Source organism: Ochlerotatus camptorhynchus, unplaced genomic scaffold, assembly GCF_037179485.1.
Source record: "Ochlerotatus camptorhynchus isolate MF236.1 unplaced genomic scaffold, CSIRO-AGI_Acam_v1.1 ptg000077l, whole genome shotgun sequence".
Classification (NCBI taxonomy): Eukaryota; Metazoa; Arthropoda; class Insecta; order Diptera; family Culicidae; genus Ochlerotatus; species Ochlerotatus camptorhynchus.
Window position 1 is genome coordinate 7,374,862 of NW_027040567.1, and position 21,878 is coordinate 7,396,739.

At 40.9% G+C, this 21,878-nt stretch overlaps 1 protein-coding gene across 1 annotated transcript; it reads right to left on the minus strand.

Annotated features, from left to right (window-relative positions):
• Positions 1-1,122: 1,122 nt before the first annotated feature.
• LOC135697706 (sodium-dependent nutrient amino acid transporter 1-like) lies at positions 1,123-12,888 on the minus strand. The gene is made up of 4 exons (XM_065217489.1): positions 12,018-12,888; positions 3,288-4,261; positions 2,174-2,438; positions 1,123-2,110 (listed from the first exon to the last, which is right to left on the minus strand). The coding sequence occupies exons 1-4, from the start codon at positions 12,397-12,399 to the stop codon at positions 1,851-1,853; spliced, it is 1,881 nt and encodes a 626-aa protein (XP_065073561.1). The 5' UTR covers positions 12,400-12,888; the 3' UTR covers positions 1,123-1,850.
• Between the last annotated feature and the right edge of the window lie 8,990 nt (positions 12,889-21,878).

Consider the following 21,878-nt stretch of genomic DNA (forward strand, 5'->3'; position numbering starts at 1 on the left):
TACTCAATATGGCGCGTCATGAAGGCCAAGGCCTGTTCTTAACGCCACCCGAGTACAGCAATCCTCAGACAAACATTGACCTGTACCTGGAGAGAAACGGATCCAGACTACATTATTAGAACCTGCCGTGTATTCCGGAAGCGTGTGGTGGCTGTAATTGCAGCAAGTGGAACTCGATCGATGATTAACATAGTTTAAGACTCTGAAAAACATCCGCCCTTTAAATAAATAAAAAAAAAACTCGAAAACGAAATTTTTGAGATTTTTTTTAATTTTGACATTGCTCAGTGGTGCAAACATTATTACGCATACGGTATACTTTACTTATACTCGAACTAACCACTATAAGTTACAGCTATCTATGAATTGACACAAACCCCCCCCCCCTCCTCCCTTGTTTCTTTCCTTATGGCAGCTAATTCATTAATATTGAGATGGGGTCTTGCCGATACGTTACCCTATCGGTGATGTCACTATGACTCGCCCTGTTTCACATTCGTGGATTACACAGAACTTATTTAACCTGCTGGTAAAGATGCTGTGATACCATCCCCTGTCTACTGGTATAGCATGTTCGGTGCATAAGAGTATCGGGAGACCTGGCCCTTGACCTTCTTCTATACTACACAATCACAATCACAATCAATTGTGATCGAAAATCCTACTGAATTTTCATTGATTTGAATTGCTTTCACAGTTTTTTTGAAAATTGGTTCAGAAATTCCTTCGGAATACTCTTCACAATTACCATGCACTTTTAATAAAAGTACGCTTTAAATGCTCCAAAGCATACACCTGAAGCTCTCATCATAAAGCCCGATGAATTCTTTCCAGAATTACCTTGGAATTCTCCATGGCCAAATACTTTCCAGAATTCCCATTGAATCCAATAAATTTAATATCTTTAACAAGTTACCAGACCTTGGCGGGTCCCGTTTCATCACCCACTCACTACGTTTCTGGATTGATAAACTCTAATCCATATCTGATTCTGAGTCTGAGTCCATCATTGCAGCATTAACAACTTTCCTACACCCAGTAGTCCCAACGAATGGAAAATTATCTGACGTCAACCCTGAAACAAAGAATCACTTTCTCACGCATTGAAACAATCGCTTTCAATTTTACGTCATGTTTATTAAATAAAAAAATTAAAATAATCCTACCTCACTGATTCTTATCAAAAACACTTACATCAATCTAAAATACCTAGCACGCTGTCGAGGAAAATAGTCTAGCTTGCATTCTAATTTGTGCTTACAATATTGCTTCCTGTAACTAAACCGTATCAGTTATAGACGCTGTTCTACACAAGCCTCGTGTCAGAAGCCCATGATGATCGAATTCGATGGCGATGACTATTGCAACAATCTTAACGCTAGCTGTGAAAATGTATTACTGCGCCGATGATAATGATGATGATGATGATTATGATCATGACTGCCACTGTTCTGTGGCCTCTGTGATAGCCACACTTGCGCGCGGCGGGGGTGGAATTACACTAGTCATTCGCGCTTTGCATGACCCTAACGAATGTTACACGCTAATGATCGGAAAGACTTCACCGCACAGTAGACGATGAACCTTCCGCATGTGCCGTCGAACCAACGATTAGCATTTTTGTTAAAGCTCAGGTCAATCATTAAAACTACTAATACTGACTCGATGACGATCGTCTGCTTGCCGGCTACTGCACTACTACGAGCACTCATCCACCGTCTCTTGACTATTAAATACCTACACATTCATACAATGATAAAGCACAATGAAATCGTCAGACATTCCACTTGCCTTAAATAAACGGCACACGGTTTTGCTATTTAACTGGTTATTACGGTAGTTTGGGATCTCTAGACGTTCACCGAGTAGGTTTTTTCCTGTCCGGTGAAAAACCGCTGGACGACGTTCCGCGATCCCGCATGCTGAATATCGTCAATGTAGTCGTCGTATTTCTTTTTCAGTGCGAGATTTTCCGGACCCCACTCGGCTATGGGTTGACTGGCGGAAACGATCTTCTTCCATATGCTGCCCTTCGGTTGCTGGGCAACGACCCAGATGCCCCAGAGCGGAAGGGGAAGCACCGCCAAGGCGTAGATGCACCATCCTAGAACTGGAAGAGAAGGGCGTTGTATTTACGATTTGATTTTGATGCTGGTTGAAGAGGGCAACTAACCGTGATAGCCATCAGAGAAGCCTTTCGGTTTGCCACCGCTGATGAAGGTGACGATAAGGATCAATAGGATCACCGTGGGGGTGATGTACTTCCAGCAGGTGCGCCACAGGAAGCTTGTGCGGATCGACAGCATGAACTCAATGTCCCGACATATCCGATCGACGCCGTACATCCAGCAGAAGCAGAACAGCTCGGCAACGGCCAGGGTGAGCGTGACGTACGTCACTCCGTAGTAGTCCACGTAGTCAATCAAGCGGGAGCTGGCCTGTGGGAATTTAGATCGAAACGGAACCGTGTGAGAAGTGTGATTGGTTGATGTGGTTTGAATTGAATTGTAAATTATAGTAAATTTGTGAGGGAATATTTGCGACCGGATTGGATTGTGCAACAGTATTTTTTATGAGCAATGTTTCAGTGCAGCTGTTAAACTGTCACTACTTAATCGATTTCGACGTACATGGGTATGAGAGATAAAACAAGTTTTCTCATTTAGCTTTGATTTAGGTTACCGCGCGCCAAAGTAATCATCTTCATACGGAGGTTTGTGTTTCTATTAGACAAGCCATGAATTACTTTTGCTAATTTATTACTCAAATTTCATACTGAAAGCTAACCAATAGTTGTATTTAGGATTAAAGAGTTCTCTTGTAAATTATCCCCTTCGACCCTTTGATGGCAATAAATTATAATAACGTCTCCCAAGCAGGGTTGCTTCCACTCATTTGCTATACATTTTTTTTTTCAGAACTATTAAATTATTAGATGTTATGTTAAACTTTTAAGTTACAAGAAGAGGTTGCAAAGTATGTGTTTGACTCATAAAGCTTGTCAATTTCACTTTCGGAGTGTCACAATTTGCGAATTTATGATTCCTAAAGCGTTCACTCAAAGTTAGTACCCACAAATCATTAGATTGCTGATTGTGACGTTCTGAAAGCAATTTCGACAGGTTCACATACCTTACAAGTACTTCTTGTAACTTACAGGAACTAACTATCATTATACCATCGAATGATTTCATAATAATAAAAAACTTTTTTATAACGAGTGAGTGGAAGCAACTCTGCGATAATATTTCCCAGCACCTACAACATAGTTCATCAAAATCACTCACCGGCGTAATAAACAGGAACCCGGTCGAAAACCCGAGCACACTGATGGCCAGCACCACCTTCCAGTTCTGCAGCTGCGGAAACTCGTCCCGGATGGCCGTCACCACGCTGGTGATGATTCCGGTATTGCTTCCAATGCCCAGCACAAACAGCATAAAGAAGAACAGCATCGCAAACAGATTCGGCACATGTTCAAACTTTGCGATCGCATCCGGATAGGTGATGAATGTCAGACCACTTCCCGGGTATACCACCTTGGTGTAGTCCGTCTCGTTGGTGATGAATCCCAAATGGCCAATGATTGCGAACACGATCGCTCCGGAAAGAAGGGACGTGAAGGTGTCCAACCAGGAGATGATCATCGCATCACGATAGATGTTGTTGGAAAAGTTGTTGAACGAGGAATAAGCGATCACACCTCCGAAACAGATCGACAGGGAAAAGAAGCACTGCGACACGGCTTCCTTCCACACCGTCGGATTCAACAGCTGCTCCCAATCGGGTTTGATGAAGTACAACAGCCCGTCCATTGCTCCGTCCAAGGTGAAGGCATAAATCGCGAAGAACAGCATCACACTGTACGGGAACAGTGCCAGGAAGTAGGACACCTTTCCGGATCCCTTGATTCCCTTGATCAGCATGAACGTCATACAGACCCAAATGAACAGCAAGCACAAGCCCAGCTTCCATTCCGGAAGTCCAATTTCGTCGCCCACCAAATAGTCCTCGCCCGTCACCGAACGGGTGTAGTACAGCTCGGCCGATGTCTTCACCGGGAGCGTCGAGTTGATGATGCTGGATTTGGCCGTAATATCACTCGAATTGATACAATTCACGTCGGTCCACGCGGGATCACAGGTAGCCCACGGGAGATCACCGGAAAAGGATGCCACGAAGTAGCGAATCGCCACGGCGATGGTGGCCGCGTAGTATGAGATCACGATGGACATGGCAATCATCTGGCCGACGCCGATTCCTGCGGAGGAGGGAGAGAAGGAAGAGTCATTAGTTTTAGTGACTAACACTTTCGGCAAATCGTTTGATTCCCAATGTGTAATTGTCAGGTTTCGATTCAAAGTAGAAGCACGTATGTAGATGCACGTGATGTGAATGCTCGCTTGTGGGAACACGCAAACAACACGCAAATTAGGAGGAATCCCTCATACGTGCATGCAATATTTAGTTTCAATGCGGCCGTCAATTTCAAACGGTGATTTTTAGAGAAAAATCACCTTTGAGGGACGATCATCGGCGTTTTTACTGCTTAAAGAGTTTACACTTGGTTAGACTAGGAACAATGCATTTGACGATTATTGATGCCGTAAAGAAAGAATTCCTTCTTGAAACTTAGTCGTTTAGAGAGAAACCCGGCATTTTCCACTGCAACCACAACATTCACATTGGGTATTCATTAGGGTGGTTCAAATAACGAGGTCCTGATCATAATCCCAATATTTGAGCTCAATTGTTTGCGATATCATACTGCACCATTGAAGTTTATATGGGAATTACTAGGGGAAAAGTAACTTATTGTTCTCGTCATCTTAGCCTTTCATTATAATGATTTATCGATACAACTTACTATCTGTACTTATAGGAAATTTTCAAAGTAACAACTTTGCGGAAAACCATTTCAATAGCTTAGCAAGAAACATTGCATTGGCTTGAAGAATAGGACAAAAAATACATCATTGTGCAAGATACAGTATTGCCCTAAAACCAGTCGATCAATCATATGAGCAGTCCCACGCCAAATCACGAATTGGAAAATCTTGATCTTTTCCGATTTACATGAAACTTTGCATAATTGTTTTTATGGGCCATGATTCACATTTTTGCTAAAATTCTGCCATTTTGTATTTTGAAAAACATTTACGCTATTTTGCCTGGAACTGCTCATATCAGAAAGATATCGGCTTGGAATCAATTAATAACGAATAATCAAACAGTGGTATTCAAAAAAGTTGGTGCTTAGAAAATTTCCCGTGAGCACTGACAAGAAGCTATCTCGTAAATCGATTTCATTGTCTTGAACAAAAAGTTCACTTTTCCATAATAATTCCCATACACACTTCGAAGGGCCATTTCAGCATGAGATCCCATCGAAATCGGATGCGGTAAATTTTAAGTAAGGTAAATTTTAATTTATTTTAACGTTGTTAAAACGAAAAGTGTTGTCTCGCGTCACGTCTTGTGAGTGTGGTTTAGTTCTTTCGTTAGCACAATACACAAAATAAAAAGTGAACCTGAGGTGAGATTTGACCCTTCTTGCTAGCGAAATACCCATTATTTGACATCAAATTAATATATCAAAAATGGTGTATCAGCTAGCTTAGTCAGTTAAGACACTGTATTACCATAGAGGTAACTCTAAGACAAGAAGGTCTCGAAGAAACGTGGCTCAGCTCTTACTCTCTTCGATCCCAAGCTAATCGATGCCCCCCTCGAAACATAGGAAAATCCACGAGCCCCTCATTTTATCTGTCAAACTTTCATAGCAAATAAAAACAAACATAGTGTAGTACTAGAATTTCAACTGGAATGGGGTACGTTAATCGATTTGCTTGGGACCAATAGGGAAGTCAAGTAGTGAGCCAATTTTAAATCGTTAGTTTCCACCGGTTGGTATTACCAAGCCGTTATCGTTTGCCATTTATCGTTTTGGAAATGTTCTCGACTTCCCTGGATTTTGCTTTCCACACAATATATAAATCCATGAACTGGATTTGTCATAGAAAGCTCTAAACTAATAGCTATGGAACCCGCTTGTAGAGCTCTACGTTTGATAACCGGCAAAACACTACACTCGCTACAGAAGCGTAAAAAGCCTACAAGAAGAAGACCCGTTTTCGAGGTCTTCAAGACAACTAATGACATTCACTGAGTCTAATCTCAAAGTCTTCCGCACCCTCTCCGTTTGTCGCAAGCGTTGGATAAACGCCGATAGAGAACTGATTAAAGGATTAATGCAAGGTTGTTCTGAAAAGAATTTCACATGCATTGTGTTTCAAACTGTTAATTAAATAGAAAAGTTCAAGGTGGATAATACAGATAATACTGTTTTGTTTTTCTTTTTTAAATTCCATCTACAAACTGAAGCAGATTTAAATTATAAAATTACACGCTTAACGATCAGCAATTCAATTGATCAACGCACAAATTTACACGTTCACAAAAATGTTAAATTTACAAAAAAAAATGCCGTGTGGAATTGTGGAATGTCCTGGACTGTTTAAAGGAGAATTCTAAAGAATTTATAAAATAATGTTTTATTGATTTAATCTTCGTCCCGAATTTATAAAAACTTCACAGACTGATTATTAACCTTAGTTCATAATTCTACTTTTCAACAGAAACTTGAAAAAATTAAAATCAAAGACAGCATTCACATAATGAAACGACCTAACACAATAATCAAAAGGATAGGCAACTCTATGACGTCTGACTAAAAATATATCTCGTTAACGAAGCTGACGACAAGGTTCGTAAAAACTTATATTTTGAAGAAGTGAAGCGCAATCTAGGTTTCCCTTAACCAGGTGTAGTGCTCCTAGCGGTCGGATGTGGAATGTTTTGACAGCAGTTTGTTTTGAAATGTTTCCTTTTTCAGTGCTGAAAAGTTCGTCACGTTTCATAAAGTTGAAAAGAACATTAACTCGATAAAAGCCGCGAACCGAAACTTAATTTTGGAAACCCACTTGGAAAATCCGACGTGGTCAGGTTCAAAAATCGCCTAGCCGTTGAAATGGGCTAAATCGACCGTGTGCAGTGTTCCCAAACGTTTCCGTGAGCGGCATACTATCGATCGGCAGGATCAAAGCAAGCGCCGTAGTGGAACTAAGGTTTAGAAGCTGCATTTGAAGGTGTTGAGAACGGTTAGGGCAAACCCACGGCTGTCGGATTAGGATATCACCAAGAAATTCAATGCCAGGCAAAGCACCGTCAGAAGAATTCGTCAGCGAGAAGGATTTCGATCTTTTCGAGCCAGTAGGCAACCAAACAGGACACTGAAGCATAATCTCGTGGCCAGAAGACGTGCCCAGAAACTGTACAATGAGATTCTTACAAAGTACAAAGGATGCATCCTCATGGACGACGAAACGTACGTGAAGATCAATTACGGGTCGATCGTAATCGATTCTAATTCAACCTTAGTTTGAATAATTATTGTACATAGACCACGTTAACTTTTGTGCAGCTTTTAAATATCTAAATCAGGTGATTTTATTCAGCCAATAGCTTAACAGTTATATAAATTATAAGCTTTTTAAGGCATTCAATAACAGTCATCTTCGACCCTTGTTCAGCCCTCTTTTTTTATTTAGAAAAAAAAAATGGAAGACCGCTTCATATCTTAAATATTTTTATGGGACTACAAGGTGCTGACTAATTGGATTTACATATGAAAAAAACGTATTCTTCCGTACATTAAGGCTCACAATGGACCTGAAAAGTTTTGGCCTTATTTGGTAAGCTCCCACTACAGCGGAGAAGTTCTACAGTTGTATCGAGACAATGGGGTAGATTTCTTCAAAAAGGACATCAGCGACGTAACTAGGGTAAACGCTTCTATAGTTGCGGTATGTTAGAAGCCTTAGGTTCCAATAGTTGTGTATGGAGTCTCCTTACACAACTATAGGAATCCTTTTGCAGAATTGCCACTAGGCAAACGAGCTCCTTTTTAATCATCGAGTTGTTATTGCTATGTAGTCATATTAAAAAGTAAAGCGATCGACGAATCTTGAATGTGGATGGGCCTGATATTAGACTCATTAGACTACTCAGTAAGCAAAAACGGTCGTTCTAAAGCCACCGAGCCCCTCATATCACATCATTCCGTTACTCGAGTTGTTGTAACCATTCAAACCCGGCACCAACGACGACAAGTTTCGCAAAATACACGATAAACAAGTTATTTTGATCATACATTTATTTAATGTGAAAGGACCTGGGATTGCGTTTTTCTGTTCAGTAAGTAAGCCACTGCAACCGGGGGATGTAGCTCATCGATTCTTCCGGTTCGCCTCCTAGCATCGTGCTATAAGGTACCAGGCGATAACCAGGGTAGTTGATCGATAGCTCGATGACGTCATTTCGTTGGCGTCTGCAATGGGAAATTCTCATAGCAGGCGTTGACGATGGGACGTTGTCGAGTTGTTGAATAAGCAACTATCGTGGTAACTCACCGATTACCTGTCGATCTGCCAAATTTGGAAAGACGTCTGCATTGAATTGTCTCATATAATAATATTCCGCCCACTATATCACAAGAAATTGCGAGTAGCTGAGTGGAATGGAGATAAGTTAAGCATTGGGTACAGGACCAAGTCTCCCCTGGGTGGTGCCAAAAGATGAGCGCAATAGAATCATCAAGTTGCCATAAGGCACGGAATGAGACTATTGCATGGCTGGGTAGTCAAAGTCTTCCATTCGTTAGTCATTTCAGGTGGATTAGAACAGGTTTCGGTTTAGGGTGGGCGTTGGCCAGATTTGGATTTTTCAGATGTAATCCTGGATAGGACCCTGTCATTGAACGTCGCGTGAAAGTGGAACTTAATGAAGGCCTAAGTACTTTTTCGTAGTTTTTAGTTTTCGGATTTGAAAGATCGTCGGTTACAGTGGCTTGCTTACTGAGCAGAAAAATGCGGTCCCAGGTCCTTACATATCAAAGAGATTTATGGTAAAATCGCTTGTGTATCGTGTATTTTGCGAAACTCGTTGTTGTCGTTGGTTCCGGGTTTGAATCGATACAAAAATTTGAGCAACGGTATTATGTGATATGAGGGGCTCGGTGGCCTAAGAGCAACCGTTTTTGCTTACTGAGCAGAACATCATGAGTCTAATCTCAGGCCCTGCCACATTCAAGATTCGTCAATCGTTTTATTTGTTAATATGACTACATGGTAATAACAGCAACTCGATGATTAAAAAGGAGCTCGTCTGCCTAGTGGCAAACGTTTTTGCTTACTGAGCAGAAAACCGTGGGTTTAATCCCAAGCTCCTTCGCGTTATATGATCGTTAGGACGTCAATTCAGCTTATCGTTTACCAAAACGAACCCTGCTGCAAACCCAACCCTCTTATCCAACATCCCAGTGATTCCTCGTGTAAGTTCAGAGGTGTTCTCGGCTTCCATCAAAGCGAGTGTCATGTCAACACAATCCTTCCCATTCCTTTCTTGACCTGTGTTCGGGTGCGACCGGCGCTGGTATTGCCTAATTTAAGATCACCAGTTTTTACACATTGAGGATGATTGCTAGTCCCAAACAGCGTCTATTAGTTCTCTGTGTAATTACAGCTAATCTGGCTATAACAGAGTAGCAACCGTGGGCGGTCAATCAAGCTCAAGCTCAGTAAGTAAGCCACTGCAACCGACGATCTTTCAAATCCGAAAACTAAAAGCTATGAAAAAGCACATAGGCCTTCATTAAGTTCCACTTTCACGCGACGTTAAATGTTTTGATTTGCTCTTTACGCATTGTTCAGGCTATCGTACCTCTTATATCATAACAAGCTATGTCCGACTTGACGATTGTTCAAACCCTGATTAAACAGGCTATACAAATGAAATTACGTTATCGAAAGCAGTCAATAATGTATCCCAAACTGGATCAAGAGTGTGCTCCCCCTGAAAAAGCCAGGAAAATTAATCTCACTTCTGAGTACATTCACAATTGCTGAAATTGAGTTAGTCTGATTGACCGTGTACTCTCTTAACTGGTTCATACATTTAAAGCCAAAAACATACGACAACAACACATACACATTTTGTGTTTGTAACAAAATCACGAACTTAAATGAATTGAATTGAATTAAAATTTAAACTTTAAACTTTTGACTTAATCAAAAAAGTGTCTTGAGATGAATTGATCATCGCTCACAATCCTGCAATTCAAAAAATTTATCATGGCCTACTATGAAAAAAAAAATGGAAAAGCTATCTTTTTTCCCCTAAAGGGATAGAAGGATACTTTATTGGGTAAAGTTGTAGAAAGGATGGGACTTAAAATAACATGTCATGTAAAATCCGTGATGTGAATCCGAGACTAAAAAATTCGTTACTCGACCAAAAGTACGTTTGATTGAGCTGCATTTTGCGTTGGTTATGTCTCAATTTTGTGTCAAAATTGACGCTCGTATATGTCAGTCTCAGATCACCTAAATTTACATGATTTTTTTCTAAGTGTGTTGAATGTTTGCGTGTTTTTCCATTTGCTAAGCACAAACGAGCCAAACTTGACTAATTGCTACTCAATTCTTCAAGCCACATTTAAAACACTAGCAGTTTGGCTCGTTTGTGTGTACAAATTGGCAAAACGCGCAACCAATCAACGTGACCCTATTCAAAATGAATTGGCGCTACTCAAACCTTCACTACTTTCTAGTAAAAAGTCTAAGCTTTAAAAGGAGTAGTTGACCTTCTCTTCTATGTGCAGTAAAATGGGGGGAAAACAAATTAGGGTTTAGGTCAAAAACTGGAACTTTTACGCTTCATCTTATTCTTCGCATTCCAAGCTTAATGCTTATCACATTTTAGCTTATTGCGTGCTCTCAACTTAGTATTCAAGATGCACTTCCACAGTTATTCATTGATAGCTTTCGATGCCAGTACCATTTCTGCATTAGAATAATTATGTGGCAAGTCGAATCATACTCCAGGGAAATTTTCCAACCCAAAAAGTTCCTAGACCGGACCGGGAAACAAACCCAGCCACCTCAAGCTCTGTCTGGCTTTGTAGCTGCACTTTTACCGGCTGATCTAAGGAAGGCCCCATCCGTATGCCAATGTTAATTCAATGACGTTACACTGTGTTTGGAGTAAAAATAGTACTGAAAGGACATCCAACTGTTTTATATTATCTGGTGTTTCTTATGAATGACATAGCAACACATTATCGCAAAAAAATTAGCGAGAAAAAAACGAGGTTGTAAAATGGCATCACAATAAAACTCAAACATACCTCAGTAAGTCTGTTATTTGCAATATGATTCAAAATAAATGGTATTCCTATATCCATCATCGTTTCATGCTCAGCGCAGCTGATCAAACTGTTCTTAGTTGATACGATAGCTCGTGTCATTTTCCTTGTACAACATTGTCTGCTTTGTATCAATTGCAGAGCATTCAGAAGCCAACGAGACATTGACACTTAAAATAAGAAACCCCAAAACACACTGATCCAATTGTTTGGATTTTGTACTTAATTTGTACGAAGATCAACTTAAGCATTCTTACACTGGACCAGCTTCAACATCGTCACAAATAAGCTTGATATTGATCATTTGGGAAAATTCCGCATTCCAAAACCTTATTATTTAAACACAAATACAGGAAACTTTCACTACTAAAGCTACATCATTGAGTGCCCTTGAAAAATGTACCGATGCAACTAAAACCAATTATATAGCAGCTATTGTTATACGTGACACAGCTCTTTGCTTGTAAATCTGACTGCGCTAATTTAAATTTAAAATATTTGTATTCCAATTATCTCCTTGCAAACAAAAATAAAACTACCCAAGCACATTTTCACCGAATCATTCTGTGTTTGTTTTAACACCTCCGTCATCGGTAGCTTTAAGTAGAAGCAAATTAAAGCAGACACGTCTCTTTGCTCACAACTTCATCGATCACTCGCGGCAGACTACCTGCCGTCGAAAACTATTAACCCATCATTATCCCTTTCACCTCGACCGATGACAAATGTAGATAATATGACTACCCCGACGTACCTCTCATAACCGGCGACACATCGTACACCTTGACGCTGCCTCGGCTGGAGAACTGTCCCATCACCATTTCCAGATAGTAGACCGGCCTTCCCACGATCAGCAGCACGATCATGTAGGGAATGACGAAAGCTCCACCCCCGTTGCGGAATGCCGTCGACGGGAACTTCCACACGTTGCCCAGACCGACCGACATGGCAATGCAGGACAGCAGGAACTCCACTCCGTTGTCCCATTTTTCCCTTTCACCGGAACCGGTACTGGTAGTGTCCACGGTGGTGTCTGACGCCGCTGCAGCAGGAGGTCCCGCTGAACCGTTGGTGGTCGTCTTGCCCGGTACCTGACCGTCATCGCCGACAAATGATCGATTCACAACTCCCGCCATGATTAACTTTGTAGGATCAGATCAACAATAGATCTTGTTGTCAGTCCAGGGTAAATCAAAACAATATCACTGATTGTGCTATTCACGTTACACTAGTCACTCGTGGAAATTGGCGGGTGGCTTGCACTAACTGGCACGTGGCACACAGGGTAGAATACTTTCACGTGTCGCTTTTCACTGTCGATTGCAATCGGCTACAAATTGCTTCGAATTGCACATGTCCGTTTCATTGCCCGTTTTACTTTTATCCACCGCAATCTTTGTATCACTTAAAATAAAATACTCAGTTATGACTAGTCCTTGGCATTCTTTGCAAGCCTCACGAGATAACTTATAACAAACAATTCGCCAAATTAATTGATTTAATGGTTCGTCCGGCTTCCGATTTTAACTATCACCCTACTACAATACTGTTGGGATCAAATGAACGTCGCCACTTCTTTCGGAAACAGCAACCGTTCTGAGTGAACTCTCGGCGGGTAATAAGATCACCGATCGAGCGGTACCGAGGGTTTATAAATTTTCGCACTACATTTTCGCTTGCTCGGTTACCTGTGTGTGGGGCTATTGTGTTAACACTAGTCATACCAGCAGCGATCAGCCCGGCGAATTGTTCTACTGCAGTCGGGACTGCCAGGCACAGCGGCTGGGCGGCACACACAAGCCCATAGAGCGGCGGTTCATTTGTGTTGATGTGTGGAGAGAAGACGGCGAGGCGTCGGACCGCTGTTCGGGTGCTGATGATTGTGCTTAAACTGTGGTGATCTGGTTAGTTTGGGATTCCCCAATTTATGCGGTTGGGTGTTGCGTGGCGATGGTTTTATGGCGATCGTCCTTAACATTGACGTTGAGTGAATGGCATTTAGAGATTGAGATGGAAAAGTACTGATGGATTAATGTTTATGCGAAATGTAGGAATTTTCTTCATTCTTCACGTCGAATGGCAAGCATTTAGGGAAAACCCCACTGTGCATGATGAGATGTAGAGTTGAAATAATGATATTAAGATCCAAATGAGAGCCTTTGGGGACGCCTGAAGTGACTTGAATTAGGCTCGATTTCTTTCCGTTGAATTTCATTATTTGTTGTCGGTTAGTTAAATATGATTCAAGCCATTTCAAAAGTCCTGACTCAAATCCAATTTTTTTTTCAATTTAAAGAGTAGCATTGGTACTCTTTAAATGCGGTTAAATACATTGCTAAAGTCTGTCTTGAGGGCTTCTACGTGGTTTCCATTATCCATTGCATTCAATGAATAGTCTATAATTCAAGTAAATGTGTCGAGGTCGAACGACCCTTGAAGCAGCCGTGGTGCATGTCAGTAATTATATTATTGACTTGGAGAAATAATTTTTCGTTGACAATTTGTTCGAAAAGTTAAGAAACGCAAGAGTTGATGGCTATTCCACGATAATAACGTACATCAGATTTTCAGCCAGATTTAAAAATATGCACTTTAAATGAGCTTTTTCCAAATTTATGCGAAGGTCCCTCGTATTGTGATAACCACTTCCGATTTCCATGCTCTTCACACGGAATTTTTGAACTTCGTTAAATTCAAGTTTTCATATCAAATTGGCCGCCTAGGTGAATGGCGTGTATTGACTGAAACCTTTGACGGATTCAAACGTCTCTTCAAGCATCTTACTGAGAAGCAACACCAATTTTTCACTAACGACACCAAAACTGAACGTCTATTCAATGTTGTCTTGCAAGGTCTGCCCAATGGTGAATCCCTGAATCAGATGAAAGATGAATTGAAAAATATTACTTGGAGTTGAGCCAATCCTAGTAATCATAATGAAAATGGAAATTTGAGCAACGGGAAATGATTGTTATTTAGTTCACTTCAAGTCTAGTGAGCTAAACAACCTTAAAGCCTTAGAAAAAGCTAGCCTTATGCTACATGTCCGAGTGAAGTGAGAACCCTTCAGGAAGACTGGAGGAAATCCAAAACCTCACCCAGTGCGAAGGGCGTAGCCAGGTTTCGAGCTAGGGAGGGGCGAAAAAAAATTAGTATGTAAAATTTGGCCGAATGCTTTTTCACCGAACGCCATTTCATCGAAAGTCTTTGTGTTGCTGAGTTTAGGGGAGCAACTGCCCCCTTTCGCTACGCCTATGCCCAGTGCCGTAAGTGCAGGGATGGGGTCACGGTTAAAAAAATTGCTAAATGCATGAATTGTTGTGATTATTCTCATGCAAAGGACGACTGTCCTCTGAAGAAAAAACCTAAGAAATTTAAATCTAATCTAATCTCATCTAACAGCAACACAGCCAGTTTTTGAAAGCATCATGGAAAATGATATACCGTGCCGATTCAAATTTCGGACACTTAAACTCGAATTTCGGACACTTTTAAAAGTTGATTATCTCGGTCGAATATGATCCACATGTCTTGTAAATTTTAAATTTTTTTGACTAGTGCCCTCCACGATCATCTAACATTATTACTTTGTTTCTAACTGGATGTAATATTTAATTAAAAATGAAAGTGTCCGAAATTTGAATCGTCCGAAATTTGAATCGGAACGGTATATACCTACATCATTTTTCTTGTCTATTTGATATATGTTTCACATCGAAGATGCGTCACACATATCAAAACGGCCAGGCCTACTGTGCAGCATTTAAGGGGCAAGATGATTCAGAAAACATCGGACCTGTTTAGATCGAAGATTTAAACACGATGCTTCAGAATCCAAAAAATGAATGAAACGTGGACATCTCGTACCGTACGTTCCGATTTTGGTAATTATATGATTGGTTGGTCGTTGAAAGCATCAAAGCTAGAAAGGTTAAGTGATGCTCCATTTTCTTCTGACGGTTGGGGCATGAGCACTAACTCTTGTCCTAGCCTTTTATGACGTATGGCTATAGCGCCATTACTCGCTTTCTGAAAAGAGAAAAGGGAAAGGAAAAGGAGAAGGACAAAGGGAAAAAGATTTTGTGAAATCTATGAACATAAACAATATTTTCGATTTGAAATATACAATATAGAAATGCATAACGGCGGTGGTCCTTACCCGAGTCTTGTCATTATTATCAAGTCATAAACATTAACAAGGACCAAAATGTGATCCTTTGATTACTGGAAAATTCTGATTTCCCAGTTTGAAGCTATCACAACTAGGGTTCGGTGGTAGATCTTACACCAGTAACGCACCACAAAAAGGTGATATCGCAACGTTACTGGTTTGAAAAGATAACAATTTACTACATGGAACGAACTCACCAACCCAAGTAACAATTAAGGTTTTGTGAGGATTCTGTAGACCTCAATTTAGACTTGTAACCTTTATAAACCTTGCAGTGTTACTTGGGAAGTTTAGCCAATTGAATCTTAAGGCTACCTGACATGTGTTGATGTAAAAGACCAAATTGTAGACGAAGCTTGACGCAGATCAGCATGAACTAGTCCGGTTTATGGTAGTTGCGCGGAATGTGTTACTTCGATTTGAGATAAACAAATGTTCGGATGCATGTAGTCGATTTTTCATGGCCATTGGCAAGCCTTTTCGAGGCCAATAGTCAGGTTCAACGCTGCGACTCAACGAATGATGGAACTAATGATGGGGCGAATGAGGGGACGCCTCGTGGAGGTTTTACTTGGCCTCGGAATTGCTTCTCAGCGGCAAATAATAGGGACCTTGAATTGTGGTGAAAACCACAAACAATTTTTAGGGAATGTAAGACTCGCAAAGCTATCCTCCAATCTCGTTCTAAGTGACAGGTAGGAAACGCTCCACGGTACTTATTTCTGATAGCAACGGTCAGCGATGAACAAATTCTTCATTCGAACCGGTAGGTAAAAACAGCTCCCCTGCTTCAAATTCTTCAACCATACCTGCTGGTACCAAATTTCAGCAAGTAAATGGAGCTACCTATGCTGCTATTGCAGCTGGTAGAAATCGAAATCAAAATTCTAGCCAACATAATTCTATCGGACATTTTGATGATTTTGAGTCAACATGATTACTGATATGTTAAAAACTAACTTCATATTTGATGCAATTCAAACTGAGTTAATTGTTCGAATAACATAGTCATGACTATGCAATTCAGTAAAGGATTTTAATCATTAAATATTTCGAATAGTGGCGCCAGTGGTTTAGTGGTAAGCGTGATTACCTCTCACCCCAGCAGGCATGGGTTCAATCCCAGTCGGCGCTGCAGGGATGTTCTGAGGCATAACATCTCTGATCACGCCTTCCTTCGGAAGGGAAGTAAAGCCTTTGGTCCTCGGTTCATGAGTTGATGGGTCGATAGGTAGGGTCCAGGTGTGGGAGCTGCCTCCCTGGCGTCGGTAGCACTGGTGCTCAGCACGGAAAACAAGATTGATGGAAAACAAATCAAGGAAACAAATAAATTTTGAATTGGAATGCTCGATCTCTTTAAGATAATGCAGACGAGCTATTTAACTTTTTAAGAGTTCATAACGTGCATATCACCGTTATAACTGAAGCGTACATTAAACCTAACCATAAGGTTAAAAGGGACTCAAATTATTTAATTTATCGATATGACCGGCTTAAAGGAGCCGGTGAGGCGTTTTCATCATTGTTCATAGACGAAACAAACATCAAATTCTTCATTTGAAACCAAAATACGAAACTATGGGATTTTCTATCTAAACAAAATTTGGACAACTTAAAGGGTGATACGGTCAAAATTTGGTCAAGGGAAAACGCGTGTAAATCGGTGAAATCGTTTATTTAAAAAATCAAATTAAATTTCTTTTTCAAGTTCAATTAGTATAAAATTCAGGAAAAATATTCAGTTAGGCTTCCGCTTTTCCAAATCCGAATTGCCGGGCCTTACGCTTGACCCCTGCCATCAGATTTTGTACAGCCACCTTGTCCACCTTCTTCGCCGCAGAAAGCCAGTTTGCCTTGAACTGCTGCTCGCCCTTAGCAGTTTTTTTGGTCTTCTTTAGGTTCCGCTTGACAATAGCCCAGTATTTCTCAATTGGGCGGAGCTCTGGCGTGTTGGGAGGGTTCTTGTCCTTGGGAACCACCTGCACGTTGTTGGCGGCGTACCACTCCATGGCCTTTTTACCGTAATGGCAAGATGCCAAATCCGGCCAAAACAGTACGGAACAACCGTGTTTCTTCAGGAAAGGCAGCAGACGTTTATTCAAACACTCTTTCACGTAAATTTCTTGGTTGACAGTCCCGGAAGCTATGAAAATGCTGCTTTTCAAGCCACAGGTACAGATGGCTTGCCAAACCAGATATTTCTTTGCGAACTTTGACAGTTTCATGTGCTTGAAAACATCTGCTACCTTTCCCCTTCCTTTTGCCGTATAAAACTCCTGTCCCGGAAGCTGCTTGTAGTCGGCTTTGACGTAGGTTTCGTCGTCCATTACCACGCAGTCAAACTTCGTCAGCATCGTCGTGTACAGCCTCCGGGATCGCGCTTTGGCCGTCGTATTTTGTTTATCATCGCGATTTGGAGTCACTACCTTCTTGTAAGTCGATAGTCCGGCTCGTTTTTTGGCTCGATGCACGGTTGTAGACGATACACCCAGCTTATTTGCGGTATCTCGGAGAGAGAGGTTAGGGTTTCGCTTGAAACTACCGGCAACTCTCTTTGTCGTCTCAGCGGCTTCCGGTTTTCGATTTCCCCCCGATCCAGACTTCCTGGCTGTCGACAAACGTTCCCCAAACACTTTAATTACATTTGTAACGGTTGATTTGGCAACTTTTAGCGATTTTGCCAACTTTGCGTGCGAGTAGCTCGGATTTTCGCGATGCGCGAGCAAAATTTTGATACGCTGCTCTTCTTGCTTGGACGGCATTTTGACAACTGAAGAGGGAATTCCAAAATCAAAATAGGAGCAACATTCTACACACACACACCTTCAAAATGAGGGGTGTTCAGGTTTTTTAAATGCAAAATTGAAAGAAATACGTCAAGTTGGTATTGACCAAATTTTGACCGTATCACCCTTTACATTCAAAGCTGCCTTTTTGGCATTCCAATGCGTAGACCAGCAAAATAATTTTTTCAAGGGTGACCTTTGGAAACTTACCCGTCATACTTCGTAATTCTACATTATTGGAGATTTCATTGTAAAACACCGCTCATGGAATAATGCTCACAGAAATTGCAATTGTAATATTCTATTTGATGATTGTTCTGCACTATTCAATATCCAAACATCCCAACATGCATTTTTTTCTGCAAGAAATCCTTAAACTTTTGATTTGGTCTTAACTGATTTATTTCAACTTTGTAGCCAATTGGATACCCATGCTGACTTCGGTTCTGATCACCTTCCAGTTACTTTTGAAATATCCCAAGAAATAATTTCTAATCCCAACAGCTTTACTTTCAATTACCATAGAGCTTACTGGGAGCAATATCGAACATTTATGGAATATAGCTTTGATCCAAACATTCTTTTGCAAACCAAAGATGATGTTAATTATGCTCTTGAGTCTCTGACTACTTCGATAGTTGAAGCAAGAGCTGCCTTAGTACCAAAATGCGAGGTTAAATGCGATTCAATTATAATAGACGACGATCTTCAGTTCTTGATTCGTCTGAAAAATGTCCGTAGAAGGCAATATCAAAGAACTCGTGATCCTGCCATGAAATTTATCTGGCGGGATTTGCAAAAACAAATTAAAAAGCGATTCTCTACTCTGAGGAACAACATTTGAAAAAATGTTTTGGAATTACACCCGAATTCCAAATCCTTTCCAATTTCAAAGCCTATACCAGCGCTTAAAGATGGTCATAAAATTTTGATCACAAATTCGGAAAAAGCTCAGAAACTTGCTAAGCAATTCTAGAGTTCCCATAATTTCAGTTTTGGTCTTACTAGTCCTAATGAGTATCAGGTTGCTCGGGATTATCTGAATTTTATTTTGATGATTCCTGGGGGACTGATTTGGACGAAGTAAGATCTATAACTAAAAAGTATCATAATTTGAAAGCACCAGGTGATGATGGAATGTTCTATATCCTCATCAAAAAACTCCCAAAGAGTACCTTGTCTTCTTAGGTAAAATTATTTAACAGATGTTTCCGTTTGGCATACTTTCCTCCGTTTTGCGATAGCAACTCATTGTTGTGGTGCTTGCTTATTGTTTCAAGTACGCTCGCTTTTGCCATTGGCCCGTTGGAAGCAAAAAACTGGTTGAGATGTCGTTGGAAATAAATCTGACGATTAAATTCAGCTTCACACATACCAGTGCGAAACCATCTGTGGTAGATCGCACTCAGATGACCGCTACATATCGCATAGCGGAGGAAAACTCTATGGTCATCAAGTTAAAGCTACACAACGGTGAACAATCAATTTTCCATTATGCCGATGGGAAGTTAGTACGCATGTCGCCAGCTGGGTGTACCGTTCAATACGTGAGAGTATACGACCTCCTACCAGAAGTCCCGGATAGCGATCTAGCATTATTGATGCTAGGGAAATAAGATGATGTAATGCGTGTTGTTTATTAATTTATTTGATAAGGCTCAAACGAATTAATTTTACAGAGCCGAGAATTCTTGCTCACTATACAATACATATTAAAACTATAATCAAAAGGTACAACACAATAAACACTTTATCTTCAGCTATCCAAAAAGCCTCCTACATCAGAACTAGGGCCGCTTCCAGTGGTTTCATTGTATGGCAGTTAGGTCAACGGGGGTTAGAGTGATTCCATTGCAGCAATTGACGCAAAACGTGGTCAGCACTCACACACTCATCACTAAACGGTTGCTTTCCAAAGTCGACGACGCATCGACCGAAAGAACTTCTGATGAAGAACAATGAGGAGGACCACACAATGGTTGCTGCCGAGAAAACAGACGATCGCGTGGCACACATCGAGAGTGGCCTACTTTTGTCGACATCCTAGTGAACACTGATGTAATGCGTGTAGTTCGGGATAAATTTCCCTCAATACTTCTCAGTTGCTTCACAGCGATATAAATGTGAAAAATCTAAGGCGTTCACCTCTTTGTGCAGCTTTGTGCATTCTTATACACTAGCAACCCCGCAATCTGATGCAACGTCATGACATATTCTATCGAGGAAACAAAAATGTGTGTTTCCTTTGTAAGGCGGAGGGGCATCGGATGAATTCCTGCCCCAAGCGGAAGAATCGGAAGCAGTCAGTATAACAACGCACGAAAGTTCAAAACCAACAACGGAATGAGGAAGATACCAGTACGTACGCTGGTGTAGTGACTGGAGGAGGCGCATTGTCATACGAGGTAGCGGTTGAATTTCTGGAAGAAGAAATGGTGATGAACAACAGGGGAGAGGAAGCAAGCGCTGCTGATAAACATACTCAACAATAGGCTTCTAACGCTGCTAACGTACCGCAACAATAGGCTACTATACAAGCAATCATTTTATTTATAACATTATTGTAGAACGTCGCTCACACTTCCCACGATTTTCTTCAATTCCCGATCAGCAGGAAGGCATACGAAATTGTTTTATCGTACTATGAGCGCTTCTTATTCGCTTTTGGCCTATCGATGTTCCGAAGAATGGACAGCGCAGTGAAGAAATCACAAGTCTGAAAATCGCAACGATCGTGGTTCAAGTCCAGTCTGCAACATTTTTTTTAACAATTTTTTTTTTTTTGGATATAATTCATTCCACTCATTATTTGCGTTTACTCTCTTTCTGGACACGGTCGGTTAAAGTATTCGTTATTCAAGTAGTCACTAGAGTAGTCGCTGTCAACCGAATTGTCAAAAACATAAACGTCAAAAAACAAAATCATTCAGCTTTCGATTAAAAACAAGTTTATGTTGCAATATATTTACGGTGATTTCAAATATTCAAAGTTTGCGTCCAATCAATTAGTCATGAACATTTCGATTTTGGAAAATGTTCGGCATAAAAGAGCCAGTAGCAACACTAAATATCATTGCCTTTACGATTACTACGTGCTTGGAATAAAACGGTTACATCTCGCCGTAATCTATGGTAAATCCAAAACGACCATCAGTTCCTGGATATTGGAATACGAGTGCAACGGAAACTTTGGAAAGAGACCTCGACACGTAACTTTCGCGAAATTTAACCATGCAAAGCGAAAATGGATATTGAATCTGTATGAACGATGTCCCATATTGCACCGAGACGAAGCACAACAAATGTTCACCTCTCATTTCGGCGTGTCGATTAGTGCTTCCTCGATATGTAAGATCCTGCACGCACATGGAATGTCCTGGAAGGTGCTGGTGCGCAGAGCTATTCAAATCCGTGAAACTGAAATCATTAAGTTTAGCAGAGAACTGTCTTGTGTTCAATGGTTTTATCCACAACTCGTTTTCTTGGATGAAGTATCGTTTGACAAATCGCGATTTGTGGCGAACCAGAGGGTATGGAATGGTTGGTCAGAAGGTTGTTTTTAAAGGAGAATTCCGGCGCCGACCAAGAGTTTCTACATTGTATTTTTTGGGGCATCGTGGAATACTTGAATCATATGAAACCGATGGCACATTTACAA

Excerpts from the sequence above, each read along its gene's own strand:
- LOC135697706 (XM_065217489.1), bottom strand. The coding sequence starts at position 12,399 with ATGGCGGGAGTTGTGAATCGATCATTTGTCGGCGATGACGGTCAGGTA. Across the intron at positions 4,262-12,017 it reads TGTGTCGCCGGTTATGAGAG|GAATCGGCGTCGGCCAGATG; the intron begins GTACGTCGGGGT and ends CCTCCTCCGCAG. Across the intron at positions 2,439-3,287 it reads GGTTCCTGTTTATTACGCCG|GCCAGCTCCCGCTTGATTGA; the intron begins GTGAGTGATTTT and ends AAATTCCCACAG.